The sequence below is a fragment of the Acartia tonsa genome, chromosome 6, assembly GCF_053477335.1.
Source record: "Acartia tonsa isolate MP-2025a chromosome 6, ASM5347733v1, whole genome shotgun sequence".
In the NCBI taxonomy this organism is placed as follows: Eukaryota; Metazoa; Arthropoda; class Copepoda; order Calanoida; family Acartiidae; genus Acartia; species Acartia tonsa.
In genome coordinates this window covers 22916833-22932141 of record NC_137265.1, presented here as the reverse complement: position 1 = coordinate 22932141, position 15309 = coordinate 22916833, and the positions used below count along the sequence as shown (strand labels likewise).

At 36.3% G+C, this 15309-nt stretch overlaps 1 protein-coding gene across 10 annotated transcripts in view; it reads right to left on the bottom strand.

The window, feature by feature from the left end:
- LOC145322145 (serine/threonine-protein phosphatase 4 regulatory subunit 1-like) overlaps nucleotides 1–15309 on the bottom strand; it is a 180418-nt gene that overhangs the window by 163431 nt on the left and 1678 nt on the right. For 4 of the 10 annotated variants that reach the window (XM_080163948.1, XM_080163952.1, XM_080163947.1 and 1 more), the window contains exons 2-3: nucleotides 14748–14792; nucleotides 12248–12347 (exon numbers count right to left, since the gene is read on the bottom strand). In XM_080163948.1, coding sequence (XP_080020074.1) covers nucleotides 12248–12347; nucleotides 14748–14792 — 145 coding nt within the window. Of the gene's footprint in view, nucleotides 1–12247; nucleotides 12381–14747; nucleotides 14793–15309 lie in introns of all 10 variants that reach the window. The other 6 variants (XM_080163944.1, XM_080163950.1, XM_080163943.1 and 3 more) reach the window with 2 other exon arrangements.

The following is a 15309-nucleotide window of genomic DNA, read 5'->3' as shown; positions in this document are numbered from 1 at the left end:
TTTAAATTTTAATAATTGAGAAAGATTACTCTGTAATTAACGGGTTAGATGCTAACTAAATAGTTGTAATTAATGTGTTCCCATTAATGGCATTTTTCTAAACATTCCCTCCCTTCCTCATAGTTCTCTCCTCCTTCTTATGTTTTCAAAAGCGATGCTTTTCTGCATTTAAGCATGGTCCGTCCACGTCCGTAGGTAATTTATTGATAGCTCTTATTGTTAATCACGGCATTTTGCACCGTCCTTTCATTTTAAGACTTTGAACAAGGATTCCAAGAATAATATTGAAAGCGAAGCAACGAAATGTCCATTATTATCATGATATGATAATTTGTTTTCTTTTGATACCAAAGTTTCATTTTAAACTATGGTCCTTTTAACTTCGGACACAATGAATCCTAGGCCGATTTGGAATACGGCTTTAAAAAGTAGCACATCTCTAATTAAGCCATAAAATAAATATTACTTGTATACCTCGCATACTACATTTTTTTTTTAAATTTCAAAATTGCTATTATACGTTTTTTTCCGAATTCATCATTTCATGAGCTTTTTTTATGAATATTTTCTTTCTTGCTGCCTATACTAACTGCGAAAAAAAATATTTTTTTTTGTTATTTAGGTGTTTTTATTAAAGTGAGTACCGAAGCAGTGTACTTTTTAAGTTATATTGGTATTAAAAAGTTGTGATAGAAATGCTGCACTTAATGCTAAAGCTTGCATGTAAGTGGCAAATATTTGACCCTTGGTGTTCATTCATTTCCGCTTAGTTTTTATAATTATTAGAGCCCAGGGATATAAAGGGATAATAAATTGATGTACCTCCCAAATGATGATACAAAAAATACCCCTTCTGCAGATTACATTTAGTGGTTGAAACGTTTGGAACTTTGGACACTCAACCTATCAAAATCCAAAAAATGACCCCGAAGACTTTGGGCCAACAAATAAGAAAAGATTATTATAAAACTTTGGAGACTTGTGTAATAATCAGCCCAATGTCCCCTCCCTCCCTGATTAGAAATTCATATTATTACAACAACACAATTCCATTTGATTTCACACTTTCTTTCATTTATTTCCTAGTTTTTGTGTCTTTTTTAGAAGCTAAGTTTTTCAATAATTAGGATCGGTCCGTCTGTCTGTAACAGCAAGCTTTTTATGTTAAATTAGACAAGCTAGAATTGTCCCATCGATTTAAACTTTGCATGATGATTCCTTTATAGGTATATACATTAACATTCGATTTTGGAATCATAGCAACTGTATAATCGTTACTATAATGTCTGCACGTCCGGTCCATTTAAAACCTGTTGATTTTTATCTTTTTTGACAATTTTTAATGTGAACTAATTATCCTATTCTTCTAAATTTTGGATTACGGATTACTAGGACTAGTTCAATGTTATAAGAGAAACATTTTACTATAATCAAATCTTAGAAATGTTGGTATGTCTTTAAACCTTATTGTCTTAACCTCTTTTCGAGGAAGCTTTGTGTTTATCAAGTTCGAAATTAAATTCCTTATCATTAAACCAAAATCAAAGCGCAAATGTCGTCTTTTAGGGCTTTCCTTTCATAATGTGGCGCGGCATAGAGTGTTTGTTTATTTTGGATGCGCACGTTCTTTACTTTTGAATGAGATATGAGAGTGTGAAGATTTCGGAGAACAAAATTGGGCCTATCATTGGTCTCATTGAGTGTGAACGACCCTAGTATATCAGGGATTTGAAACCATAAGAGCTTCAGGTAGAATTTGTTAATTTGATTAAGAAGTATGGTGTATAGGACGATTATATGTAGTTTTAAAAAGGCTTTAGCCAGCTAAGCATGAAACTTAATTATGATTAATATATGTTTTAGTAATTTTTATGTGCCTTATTGTTGCATTTAACAATGATTTATTAAACCAAATAATTTTCCTTTAAAGCCAAAGTTTCCAAAGATTCTTTAACCATAAGAAAAGAAAAAGATTTTTTTTTAGTGCTCTAAGTTTTAAGATAACGAATAATATTTTATTCTGTTTATTAATTGATCTTGTAATTTCAGGTCTTTGAAATAATTTCATCAATAAATCTATATTCAAACCTGCTGTTGAAACTTGATGGTTCCTGGTATTGGGGGTTTGTATGTTCGCCAACTGATCTCGTGAACTTCCCGCTAATTCGGAAGTCAAGCTCAACCAAAGTGTCATGGTTGAGACAATTTCAAAGTATCTGATGAATAGGCGTTAGCATTCATCAAGAGATCAATAGCATCCAGTGAATTATTGATGCAATAAACTGTGACAATTTTTCTGTGAAATAAGTACCTAGTGAATCAATATGCCACTAACCAAAAAGCAGAAAATTGAGCGAGCTATCGCTATTGGCAGTGAAAGGCTAGAAGTTTTTGATGAACAGTTAAAAGTGTTTTATGACAATCTAAAAGCCTGCCAAAGTTTTAGTTCATGTGAAAATGTGACTGTAAAATCAATTCGTGACATTTTTAGTGAGGTCAAGGACCAATCTGACCTAATAAAAAGTCTAAAACCTGCCGTGGAGACTAGTGAGCTGCGCGAGTTTAAGCGTGATTTGGATGAAGCTAGTGAGCAGAAAACTGTTGCAGATAAAGTTTATGCGTCGTTGGAGCAGTGTACAAAAATTCTGTACTGGCTTGACAATGATTCAGATGACGCGAGGTCAAGCACTGTCGCCAGGAACCTCGACGTCATTGAGAAGGTGAAGATGGACATGGGAGTGCTTAAAATTTCCGTGGAGTTGCGCCAAGAAGTACGTGATATGTACCGAATGCTTAGAGAGATGGAACGTCGTTCATCTAATCTGGATGAGAGTGGGACACCTGCCATGCTCTCCAGAAGTATGTCTGCCGTGGATATTCGGAGTTCCAACCCGCAGTATGGGCGCTGGGACAACAGTTTGTTGCCGTCGTTCGACGGTACTGACACGGATTACCCAAACTTTAAACAGGTCTTTAAGGATCTATGCTCTGGTTATGGATTTGCTGACCAGAGGTTAAGTCTGATGTTGTGTATGGAGAAGGTGATAACCAACCCGGAACTACGCAAGCAAGTGTCAGCGATTAGAGATCACAATGAACAATGGGCGTTTCTTGACCAGATGTTTTTATCAAACACTCGCCGGTTCATGAGGATTTTAACTAAGTTGAACAAGATGAAACCTGTGGATAAACCTGTGGACGTGGTTAGCGCAATTGCTACCTTCAAGAGCATGATGCAGGAGGTAGAAGCCATCGTTGGTTCTGCAGCTAAGGATTACAACCACCTAACTCTCATTCATATTTTTAAAGACAAGTGCCCTGAAAATTTGAGAGACAAAATTATGATGGAGCTAGGTAGCATGAACCAACCAAACATCCCGAAGATTGTAGAGCTGCTGGAGAGGACCAGGGGTGCCATGTTGGCCGGTGATATGTCTTATGACAGTGGCGCCGGCAAGAGAAATCGTGATAGAGCTGCCGCCGCGCAAGTATCTGGCCGCAGCGACAATAAGAATGGAAAGGCTGGGAAGGACAAGGCTTCCAAGTGGAACAGTGCATGTCCTGTGGAGAGCTGCAAGGAGAAACACCCGATTTTCCGTTGCCTCACGTTTAAGAAGATGGATGTGGTTGACCGAAAGAAAGTTGTCCAGCAGAAGAAGTTATGTGAACTCTGCTTGTGCGACGGCCATACTGCTGACAAGTGTAATAAATCTGATAAGCTTGGTGTTTGTGGTACCAATAATTGCGACAGATACCATTCCAGGTTACTCCATGAGGCTAGTGCTGGTGTGAATACAGTCTACAAGTCAAGTTCTGCACCCAGCCCCTGTACCTTCTTACTTCAGTTAGTTCCTGTTGTAGCACCTGGCGGCGGCACCTGCCACGCCACGGTAATGTTTGACTCCGGGGCAAATTTGCCACTTGTGTCTGAGAAGTTATCCAACAAGTTGAAGCTGAAATCTACCGGCAGATATACAACTATTTCTGTAGCTGATGGTAGTGAGTCTTCCTGCCGCAATGTTGTGTTTTATTTGAAGGATAGGGACGGCAATCTGAGGGAGTTTGAGGCAGCTGTCATGCCTACCCTCGGCGGGGCCAACGAGATGCGCTCGGTCCACCCCGAAACTGCCGCCGAGATATTTAAAATGCCGCCAGAAAGGTTTACATATATTAGTGGAGGCTTAGATATCATCATTGGAAATACACATCCTGACGTGTTTCCTTCAACCTACCAGAAAGTGGGCCAGTCTATGTTGTGGCGAACCATTTTTGGTAGTGGTTTTATCTGTACGAGTGCTGATGGTGGAGCTGGAGATCAAAAGTCGGCTTATAAGGCTGTCAGTGTCAGTGGAGGCACTTTGCCAGACTTTCTGACGTCTGAATCGTTTGGCGTACAGCCGCAGGCGCTTTGTCCAGGATGTACTGCTTGTCAAGAGTGCAAGGCTATGGCCGACGGCACTACCTGGGACCAGCGTGAGAGGCAGAGGATAATTGAGGCAGGTTTAACATTAGACTTGCAGTCCAACAAGTGGACAGGTCAATATGCTTATATTGAAGATCCTCACACTTTACCCTACAATGAGAGTTTAGCCCGCAAAATTGCTGAAAAGGATCGTGCCAGGATGGTCAAGGAAGGTACCTATGGAATGTATGTGGAGGTATTCAACGACGCCATAAGAAGAGGCGTTTTTCAAAAAGCCACGCCTGAAGAATTGCAGTATGAAGGACCTAAGTCTTGTTCATCAATAGTGGTTGCTTTCAAGGAGGATTCAAGTTCCACACCCATGCGATTGTGTGCAAATAGTTCTCTGACGTTCAAGGGTACCAGTTTTAATAACATAATGCTGGGAGGCCCGCCGCCAATGCAGAAGATATTTTATCATTTGATGCTTTTCCGCGGTTACAAGGTTGGTATAACCGCGGATATCTCCAAGTTTTATAACTCCATCCTGGCCACAGAGTTCGACAGCCAGATGAAGAGAGTTTTATTTTCCCCGACGCCAGATGGTCCACTTGAAATTTACCTGACCAAAGTTGTAAATTTCGGCGAGTTAGCTGCGGGAAATTTGGCAGTTACAGCCCTGAAGTTGACGTCCCGCCTGTTCGGCGGAAAGAGTGAAGCAGAGGTCAAGGAGATGTATGGAGAGGGACAAATAAACGGTAGTGAAATTGTTGCCAAACCTGAATTATGGAAGGAGCCACAAATACCTACCTACCCTGATGAGGAGTTCAAGTTACCTCAGATTCCAGTTGCAGTCAAGCTTGAGAAGCACAGCTTCATAGATGACGTTATTTCGGGAGCAGGATCGAAGCCAGAAGCCAAGGAGATGATGAAAGAGGCCGACAGGATTATCGGCAAAGGTAGTTTTTCCTTCAAACAAGTCATTTATTCTGGAGATGATTGCCAGCCTACCAAGGTTCTCGGGCTGATATGGAAGCCAGCCACCGATGTGTTGTCCATCGCCACAAGAGTCAACCAAGATGGTAAAGTCAAGGGAAGGAAGGTGAAAGAGGATGCTGATTTGTACAACCTCCAGGACGCCTTGGACGAGAATCTGACAAAGAAGATGGTCCACAGGTTCGCCGCCCAAACCTTCGACCCGATCGGGCTTTGCAGCCCTATTCTGTTGAGAATTAAACTTGTCCTGCGGAAAACATGTTTGCTGAATTTGGGCTGGCAAGATTTCATTCCAAAAAGTCTACGGGATGAACTTGTTCAGTCGCTGGAGGACAGAGCTGAGGTCGCTAAATTGGAGTTTGACCGTTGTGTGGTCCCGGATGAACCAACTGGCCTTCCATCCTTGATGATGTTTTCGGATGGGTCATCAGAGGCTTATGCATCTAATGCATATTTGAGGTGGCCAACTAGACAAGGATTTGAAACGTTTCTGCTAGCCACTAAGTCAAGAGTTGCGCCGGTCAAGTGTGAATCAATTCCACGCCTTGAGTTGATGGGGTGCCAGATGTCCACAAGGTTGGCAAAGTCCGTCAGAGATGCCCTGCCCTTTGATATTATCAGAGTGATGTATTTTACTGATTCATCGTGTGTTTTATCACAAATAGTTTCCAACAGTGCTATGTTGAACACATTTAATTCTCATCGTATTGGAGAAATTCAATCTGCGACCAACAAGGATGACTGGAGGTGGGTCCCGGGGACGCAAAACGTTGCAGATTTGGGCACCAGAAGCACCTGCAAAGTATCAGATTTGGGACCAGGTTCCAGGTACAGATTGGGCCCAGAATGGTTGCGCCAGGATGAAAGTGCGTGGCCGGTGAAAACTGCCGAAGAAGTCAAGCAGGTTTTACCCCCAGAGGAGTTGAATACCAAAATGGTTAAGTTATGTTCAATGAAAGTTGCCGGAGAAGCCGCTGAAGATGTCTTTAGGTTTAAGCACAGGAGATCATTTGGACAGGCCAAACGTATTATGGCAGCTGTCCTGCAAGTTGCGAACACCTGGTTGAAGAAGCTAAAGAGCAGACAAGAAGGTAAGGCTACAGCCGCTGGTAGTCATGTAGCAGCCGCAGATTCTGTGTACAAGCCGTCTTTGTACAATTTTATGGCGGCGGCGGAACTTTTCATTGTGTCACGAAGCCAAGAGGATGAGTGGATAAATGATGCCAAAGGCAATTATGCGTCATTAAATCCATTAGTGCATGAAGTATCATTGACCTGGCCTGTCGTTGGTCCCGGTGGAAATTATGTGACCAGGGAGATGAGGATTCTTAAAATGGTTGGTCGAGGACAGCCAGTCATTGACGCCATTACTGGCGGCCGTAAAATGATATTTGAAGACATGCCAGGTTTAATAATTTTGGAGCCTGGTAATTGGTTAGCTGCTGTTTTTATGAGAGAAGCGCATGTTGAGCTTCACTCTGGTGTCCGTGGAACTTTAGCTGAGAGCCGCCGTTGGTGCTGGATTGTGAAGGCAAGGAGGTTGGCCATCATGGAAGTGAAGAAGTGTTGGCCCTGCAGTGTTGAGAGGGCTAAGGAATGTCGTGCTACCATGAAGGACGTGTTACCTGACAAGTTGGTCCCGAGCAGGCCTTTTGAAGCTGTGCAAGTCGACCTGATGGGTCCGCTGGTTACGAGGAGAGCTGCCGCCAAAACGAGGAGTCAGACAGCAACGAAGAAGGTGTGGGTGTTCGTGGTGGTCTGCAGATTCTCAGGGGCGTTGTGGTTAGATGCCTTGGAAAAGTATGATACCAGCAGTATCCTGTTGTCCCTGCGCAAGTTGGAAGCTGTTCATTGTCTGCCGAAGATCATAGTAAGCGACATGGGCACACAATTATCCGGTGCTCGCAAGGTTTTAGAGCAGAAGTTGGGCAGCCAGGTAGAGTTTTCTTGGTCTCAGATCCCGGCCCGAGCCCACCATTATATTGGGCAGGCTGAGAAAATGGTGGGATTAACCAAGAGATTGCTGTCCAAGAAGTTGGTGAATAGTTCTGTTAATTTCAACGAGCTCCTGGTGCTGTTGGCGGAGGTCAGCAAAATTATGAATAGCAGACCACTGACGATTGAAGCTGCGAACGACGTGGAGAATTGGCGGCTGATTACCCCTGGCCAGCTGCTGGGAAATGTTGACCGCCAGCCGTTGTGCAATGTGGCGATGAAACCGGAGGACCAAATTTCCTCCAGGTTGAAGTTGTTGGAAGATTTATCTGCCCAGTTTTGGACTGCCTACCGCCAGGAGATCCTACCGAAGATATTAAGGATGTCCAAGTGGAAGGATGAGATGGCAGAGCCACTAGCTGACGGAGATATAGTTCTGGTTACGAGTACCAATCCCCTGATGAGATGTTTGAGGATGGGCCGAGTGACGAGAATTGAGGATGGGAGAAAGACTGCAAGAGTCTTGTTCAGACTGACAGAAAAATCTCCCCTAGAAGAACATGCTGTATCAGTCAGGCAGTTGTTAAAAATTATGATTAATAATTGATTCTTATTTTATGGAAATTGAGATTTTTTTTAGTAAAAAGCCACATTTTTCATATGCCTATTTTTATGCCTAAAATAAGAATCAAATGAAATGCGATTAAATATTCTTCTATTTCATATGCTCAAATTTAATTTTATTGAGTTTAATTTCTTTTCAAAAGTACAATTCATTTTAAAACTTATCTGAAAAGTTTAACAAAAAGGAATAAATGTGTCGAGGTTGCGTGATTCGATATTTATTCTAAGAAAAAAATCAAGTATTTTTTAGCAGATTTTTTTTAAAATTATATATGAATTTCAATCAAGTAAAACATTTTTATTCAGATCAAGGAATGATTGAAAATTCATATTTAAAGTCTCATATTTTTTTTTACAAAGAAAAATTGGTATTTTTTCATAATTTCAATGAAAATTCTAACGAAGATATTATTATTTTGCTATTCTTTAAGTATTAAAAAGTTTTATTGTTGATTAAGATATTACAGTTCTTATTCATTAGGTTTGAAAAACTTTCTGCCCAAGGATTTTGAAAAATTTTTTCTTACTACTCTTTTTGATGCTTAACAAATTTAGTTTTAAGTACCTATAAATCTTAATTTTCTTGTCTAAGATTTATTTCGTTTTATTTTTACCATTATTGTTTACATTTACATTTCAACCTGATTTCGTAGGTACTTATTGATTTATTAATAATGATTTATTACCTATTGATTATGAAATGATTATTATTAGTGTAGTTGTTATATTTACAACATCATGATTAATAGGATTATCCATTTTAGGATTGTGTATGTGATCTTGTGATTGTCATGTGCATGGAATGTTGTATGGTTCAAACCAATCCCCATCCTTCTATCCTAAAATGTGAGGTATTATGAGTCCTAGTGAGGAGTATAATATTGTGTATGCATTTCACGGGGTTTCATTTAGTTAGGAGCAAAATTGTCACGTTTTCGGGATGTGGCCATTCTCATGTGATTATGGTGAGTTGAGTTTAGTGAGAAATGTTGCTAGTGCTCAGCGCGAAAAAAAACCTTGAATCTCGTTAAGGAAGTTAATTTGACTTTCAAACGGGGGGTGTGTCTTAACCTCTTTTCGAGGAAGCTTTGTGTTTATCAAGTTCGAAATTAAATTCCTTATCATTAAACCAAAATCAAAGCGCAAATGTCGTCTTTTAGGGCTTTCCTTTCATAATGTGGCGCGGCATAGAGTGTTTGTTTATTTTGGATGCGCACGTTCTTTACTTTTGAATGAGATATGAGAGTGTGAAGATTTCGGAGAACAAAATTGGGCCTATCATTGGTCTCATTGAGTGTGAACGACCCTAGTATATCAGGGATTTGAAACCATAAGAGCTTCAGGTAGAATTTGTTAATTTGATTAAGAAGTATGGTGTATAGGACGATTATATGTAGTTTTAAAAAGGCTTTAGCCAGCTAAGCATGAAACTTAATTATGATTAATATATGTTTTAGTAATTTTTATGTGCCTTATTGTTGCATTTAACAATGATTTATTAAACCAAATAATTTTCCTTTAAAGCCAAAGTTTCCAAAGATTCTTTAACCATAAGAAAAGAAAAAGATTTTTTTTAGTGCTCAAAGTTTTAAGATAACGAATAATATTTTATTCTGTTTATTAATTGATCTTGTAATTTCAGGTCTTTGAAATAATTTCATCAATAAATCTATATTCAAACCTGCTGTTGAAACTTGATGGTTCCTGGTATTGGGGGTTTGTATGTTCGCCAACTGATCTCGTGAACTTCCCGCTAATTCGGAAGTCAAGCTCAACCAAAGTGTCATGGTTGAGACACTTATTCTATATTTAAGAATTTCTTACAATTTAGTTTTAAAATATACATTATATTCTGCTTATTCAGTTCCGACACTTAATGTTCGTTTGTCCTAACATTTTAGAGCTTCGTTTTAAGAGTGTTGTCATCCTTGATTGCACTGTTCACTGTTTATTTTATGCAATGCGGAAGTGAATACACACCACGTGACCCTTATGTACACAAACATCTAGATAAACAACAGATAACGCACAAAATTAAACTAAATACTCGGAATTTTCTCCAGCGTTCTTTCACACTTTTTACTAAAGGAAAACAGAATTGGGATTTAAGATCTAAATGTTGGGTTTGATCAGGCGAGCAAGATTCAACACACCTCGATCATAAAAAAATTTGTAGGCTTTAAAAAATCTTGCTTTAATAAAACTAAGAACTTATCAGCAAAACGACTAAACGTAAATATTATGTTTGCATACCATTATGACGGCATATGGGCATAAGGAGGCATTAAAATAAAATGAATAGTCATCAACACGCAACAATATTATATAATGTACATCTACTTCGCAGCAATGATAAATGCGCGAAATATACATAATTTACGTGAATTTTCGCTGGCCCATCGTAACATTCAGCTTATTTGTACGCTTCCCCTTACAGTTAAGAAATATTGAAATCGTTATATACTTTTGAAACTCTGTAGAATCCTAAATTTTATGCACAATCAATACCTATGTGATCTAAACTAACACAAAAAAATGAATAACTAGTTTAAATATATGAGTTTGAAATAGGTAACTAATATTTTGGAGAAATAGAAAATTTAATATTTTGAATGATATTTGATACTTCTTAAAAACCATTCATTTAAAAGAAATTAAAGTACATTTTATATTAATTCTGAAAAAATCAAATCTAAATTCCTATTGAATAACAAATTATACTTATTATGATAAATATATACACGATATAAAGAAAAATAATTCATTCAGTAAAATAATGATTATTATTTACTTAAAAAGAAGTTTAACGCCATCAGAAGGTTATTGCTATCAGTTTTTAATTTGCAAGTTTTATTTGTTGTTGTTTAATGTCTAAAAACAAAAGTTATATTAATATTTTGCAATTGTATATGTATATAAACATTTTTTAAAGGAAGTAATAGCTGCATATGTTTTGATTATGTAATAACTAATAGTACAAGTTGAAAATAGTTCTACTTCTAAGTATGGGTAAATAAACCGAAATGCTAGTGGTAAACAAAAAGATATAAGAATTTATAGTCTTTCTTAAAAACATCTTTCAAAAACACGAAAACAATGTAATTTTTGTGTATTCCTTACATAATATAAGATATTTTTATCAGACTCTCTGTCTGTTTATTAGTCTGCAAAAGTCTCGATAACCACTGAATCTTTTTCTAACTTATCTAGGGTAGGTTTTAGGGGTATATAGGAGCTCATGGCTATTAAGTTATGTGAAATGTTGAATTAGCATAATGCTTTAATGAAAGTACATATTTTCACGCAACCTATCACAATTATTTGCCATATTCTATATATTGTAGCGAAGGATCTCGCTAACCACTGAACCGATATGGTTCTCTTTTAGAGCGAAGCTTTGTATAGGCCCCGAGATGGTTTTAGGCTATTTTATTTTTTATAAATAATATAAATAAGTCTGGGTATGGTTTTAAGCTATTTTTCTGCTCTTATTTAGCATTTCGAATATAGAGCCCCTAGATGCTAGGGGCGCAGCCGCTAGTCAAATAATATAAAGTAACTGGACCTATAAGGAATTCTTCACATAGGTTTCTGGATGATTTTAGACAACCCACCTTTCCTTCTGATACACCCCCCCCCCCCCCTCCCCTTCAAATGGTCCAATTGTGGCGAATTAAGCAATATATTTATAAGCCAGAAAGAGATCCAGAATGAAAAATGTACAAAAAGATATTTATCCAGATCTACATAATGTTTCATAATAGCAAATAATATAAATATGGTGTTTATTGATGGAAGTGTTGTAAAAAGAAAGCGACAGTTAGTGCTTTTAATTTACGGTTCTGATAATTTAGTTTTAAATAATAAATCTGAAAACCTAATACTTTTAGACTATCCACGCATAGGGTAAGTGAGAAAATGAAAAAATTAAAACATTTCATTGTAAAGGAATCAATGAGCATTGTCCCCTCATAAAATTCAGTACCATACTTTCCCTATGGCTGTAATTGACAAAATTATTCTATTAATCTCATAATCCAAGTATCTTAGTTAACTAGAAACATCATAAAAAGACTCATGAAAGAAATTTTTATCTAAATTGGGTTTCTAATATTTGCTTCCAGAAAGCTCTGTATAATTTGTAAGCAATACTAGGATGTTGTTTCAAGAACATATGTAGCACTGATTCTCTTAAGTTCAAATTCAGATACTTGAATTACTAGATAATATTCCTGTAGCCACTTTTTTACGTTTCTCTAATACCTTCAACATAACAAAACTATTGCCTACCTGTTTAGAATGTTGTTCGCCGAGGCATATTTCTCCATCTTCTCCAGGGGGGTGAGGCCGGCATTGGGGTTGACCCCCCCGTAATTTGGATCACTGTATGCTGAAAAATAACCATCATGTGCTAACGTTTCCACTTAAAGTGTAAAAATAAGTTCGAAATATATTTCAAATATCGAATAGAATAAGGTGTTGAATACTTTTGATTTTTCATAAATCAATTTAAATATAATATCATGCTGAATTGTTAATACTTTCATAGTATGAAAAACTTTACATTCATTAGAAACCAATAACCATCAAAACATAAACTTTGAGCAAGTGGTCTAAATATTAAGATATAACTCTAAATATCTCAATTCTCCCTTACTTCAATCAAATTATCAAATTAGATTATTATGTTTGGTTTTCATTCGGATTGTCGACAATAAAAAAAATTACTGTGCCTTAAGTCTAATATTATATTCCAGAAGATCGGACTAATTCTAAAAAACATAAAACAACGAGTACAATATCTTTTAGCAGCAAAGCTTAGAAATTAAATTAAATAAATAAAATATTTACAGAAGGGTCTAAATGAAGTAAAAGAGCTGTTAATCAGTATTTTTTGCTTATTTTCTACTTGACAGGGCTATATACGACCAAGAGCAAGTGATGTTAAGAACCTTCCAGCAGTGATTCAAGGCATTTTTGTGGTTTTAACACTTGGTTTTTGTTATATGAATAAAAAAAAGGTCTACAATGGTCTTAGCCAAATTTTTGAATATGTAGGTATAACGAGTTGAGATTAAAAAACATCAATTGCTTTGACAACTTTTCGATGAAAAATGTACATTTAGGAAAAGGGTTTTGTACATTGTAATAATGTAAACAGTTTGATTAATGTACTTGCATTTTACAGCATTTGATGAGTGTTATTTTATTTTGCACTTAGAACCCATCAAAAGATTTAATGATATTTCATCAAAAATAACTTAAAATTTCAAAGCTATTTCATATACAGGGTGAGTCAGAAAAAACTGAGTTTTCCGATTTTCTGATACAACCAGTAGGAATATGGAAAAAACAATTATAGGTTCTTGTTCTCTATAAAAATATACATTAAACTTAGAAAAGGTGTTTTTGAATATCTCTGAAAACAACGGCGCTTTTTAAAGCATAAAGATTTCCAAAAGTGTGTGTGATGACTTTTTGAGCCATTATTTTGTACTTTTTAGGTAGATTTATTTATAATATAAAATGTCTACCATTCTAAAAAGATAAACAAACATATTTTTTGATTATTATTAATTATATTGTAAATATTTAACATCTTAAAAATACAATTTATTAAAATTAAATTATTAATTTATAAATCAAACGTTTTGTTGTAATCTATTTATAAGATTTAATTCCCCATGACTGGAAATATTTCATCTTGTTACCTAAATTCCTCCCCCCTCCCCCTGAATTTCCTCTATATTTGGTGCAAGACTGGATTTAATCTCCAAAATCTCCGCCCTCTTTTGACAAATTATACTTGTGTGTTATAATCCATCATAATAACTTTATTTAAATAGGGTAGGGTTTCTAAAAGGCATTTTTATTTTAAAAATTCAAACCTTGATAACTTTTTTATCTTAAGAGATTTTTTTGTCAAATAAAAAGGTTTTTTTTCTTTTTACTATAAGCTATGTTATTATAGAAGCTTCTTTTAAACCACATGCATCACAATCAAGAAATATGAAAAAATGACAAATTGCAGTATTCTAAAAATGCTTTTGTGAGGAGCCAAAAAGCATTTTACCTTTAAAACTCATTAAAGTACTTTTCTTAGACCTTTTTCTAAATAAATATTGAAGTTTTAAAATTTTTTTTATACAAAATGGATGAGTTATTTTAATTTTTCTTTATCAACATTTCTTTTTCTTTATCAACAAAAGGCATTTTTTGACACCATACACCTATCATAGAGGCCGCATTTTTAGAGATAATGAAAAACACCTTTTACAAGTTTGATGTGCTTTTGTACAGAGAACAAGGAAATATAATTATTTTTTCTGTATTCCTTCTGGTTGATTCTGAAAATCGAAAAACTCAGTTTTTTCTGACTCACCCTGTATAACCATGGTGATTATTTGCATGATATAACTCAAAATTACTTGCTCTCGTTCTTTCAGAAAAATATCAAGATCTTGGGAACGAGGATCAAGAATTGTATTTCTTAAAAAATACAATGAAATGTAATCAGAACTAAATATTTTAATATATACCTACTTTCAGAAGAAGAAAATTTTTCAAGTCAAGCATTAATATCATTAAATAGACTTCATTAATGTCAGACATTTAAAATTGTGGAGTAGTTTTGCTGCTGAGAATTACTAGATAATGTTGATAAAGGATAGCAAAATAAAAGGTATTTCCTCTGAATAAAATAAAAAAAATGCAATTGCATATTCCTATAAAAAGACAAACTATTAAAAGTGAACAATAGAGGAGCTGAGCTCATATTTAACTAACTTACCATTCTCCGATTCTTCGTCAGGGTCTTCCTGGCAGTAATATATATCTAAATAAAAGTATATTTAAAATCTAACAAACAATTAGGTAAACTTTAAAGCAAGGGACTCTAGGCAACCAAATTTATGATTGAAAGACTTTTATCTTTATAAACAATACAAAGTCAAATGATGCACCAGTTTATGGGCCAAGGTACTGTCATACATCAACTATGTTGTCACGCGTCTGAGAGAGCAGTTACTGGACAAATCTAAACGTCTCAAGTAATGACAAGGTTTAAGAAACATTGAACAGATAAAAAGAAAGATCGAGTAAGAACTGACAATTCGTTGAGCTCATTACAAAAGCCTTCTGTACAGTTTTGAACAGAATATCTATAATACAAAGTAGCTTGATGTCTGTCCGTCTGTCCGTCTGACCGTCTGTCCGTCTGTCTGTCCGTCTGTCTGTCTGTCCCTTAAGATCTCAGTAACCACTGAACCGATCGGATTCTACTCTTCAGGGAATATACCTACTGGTCCTGTGGAGGTTTTAGGCTATTTTCTTGGGGGGTGGGACACCCCTAA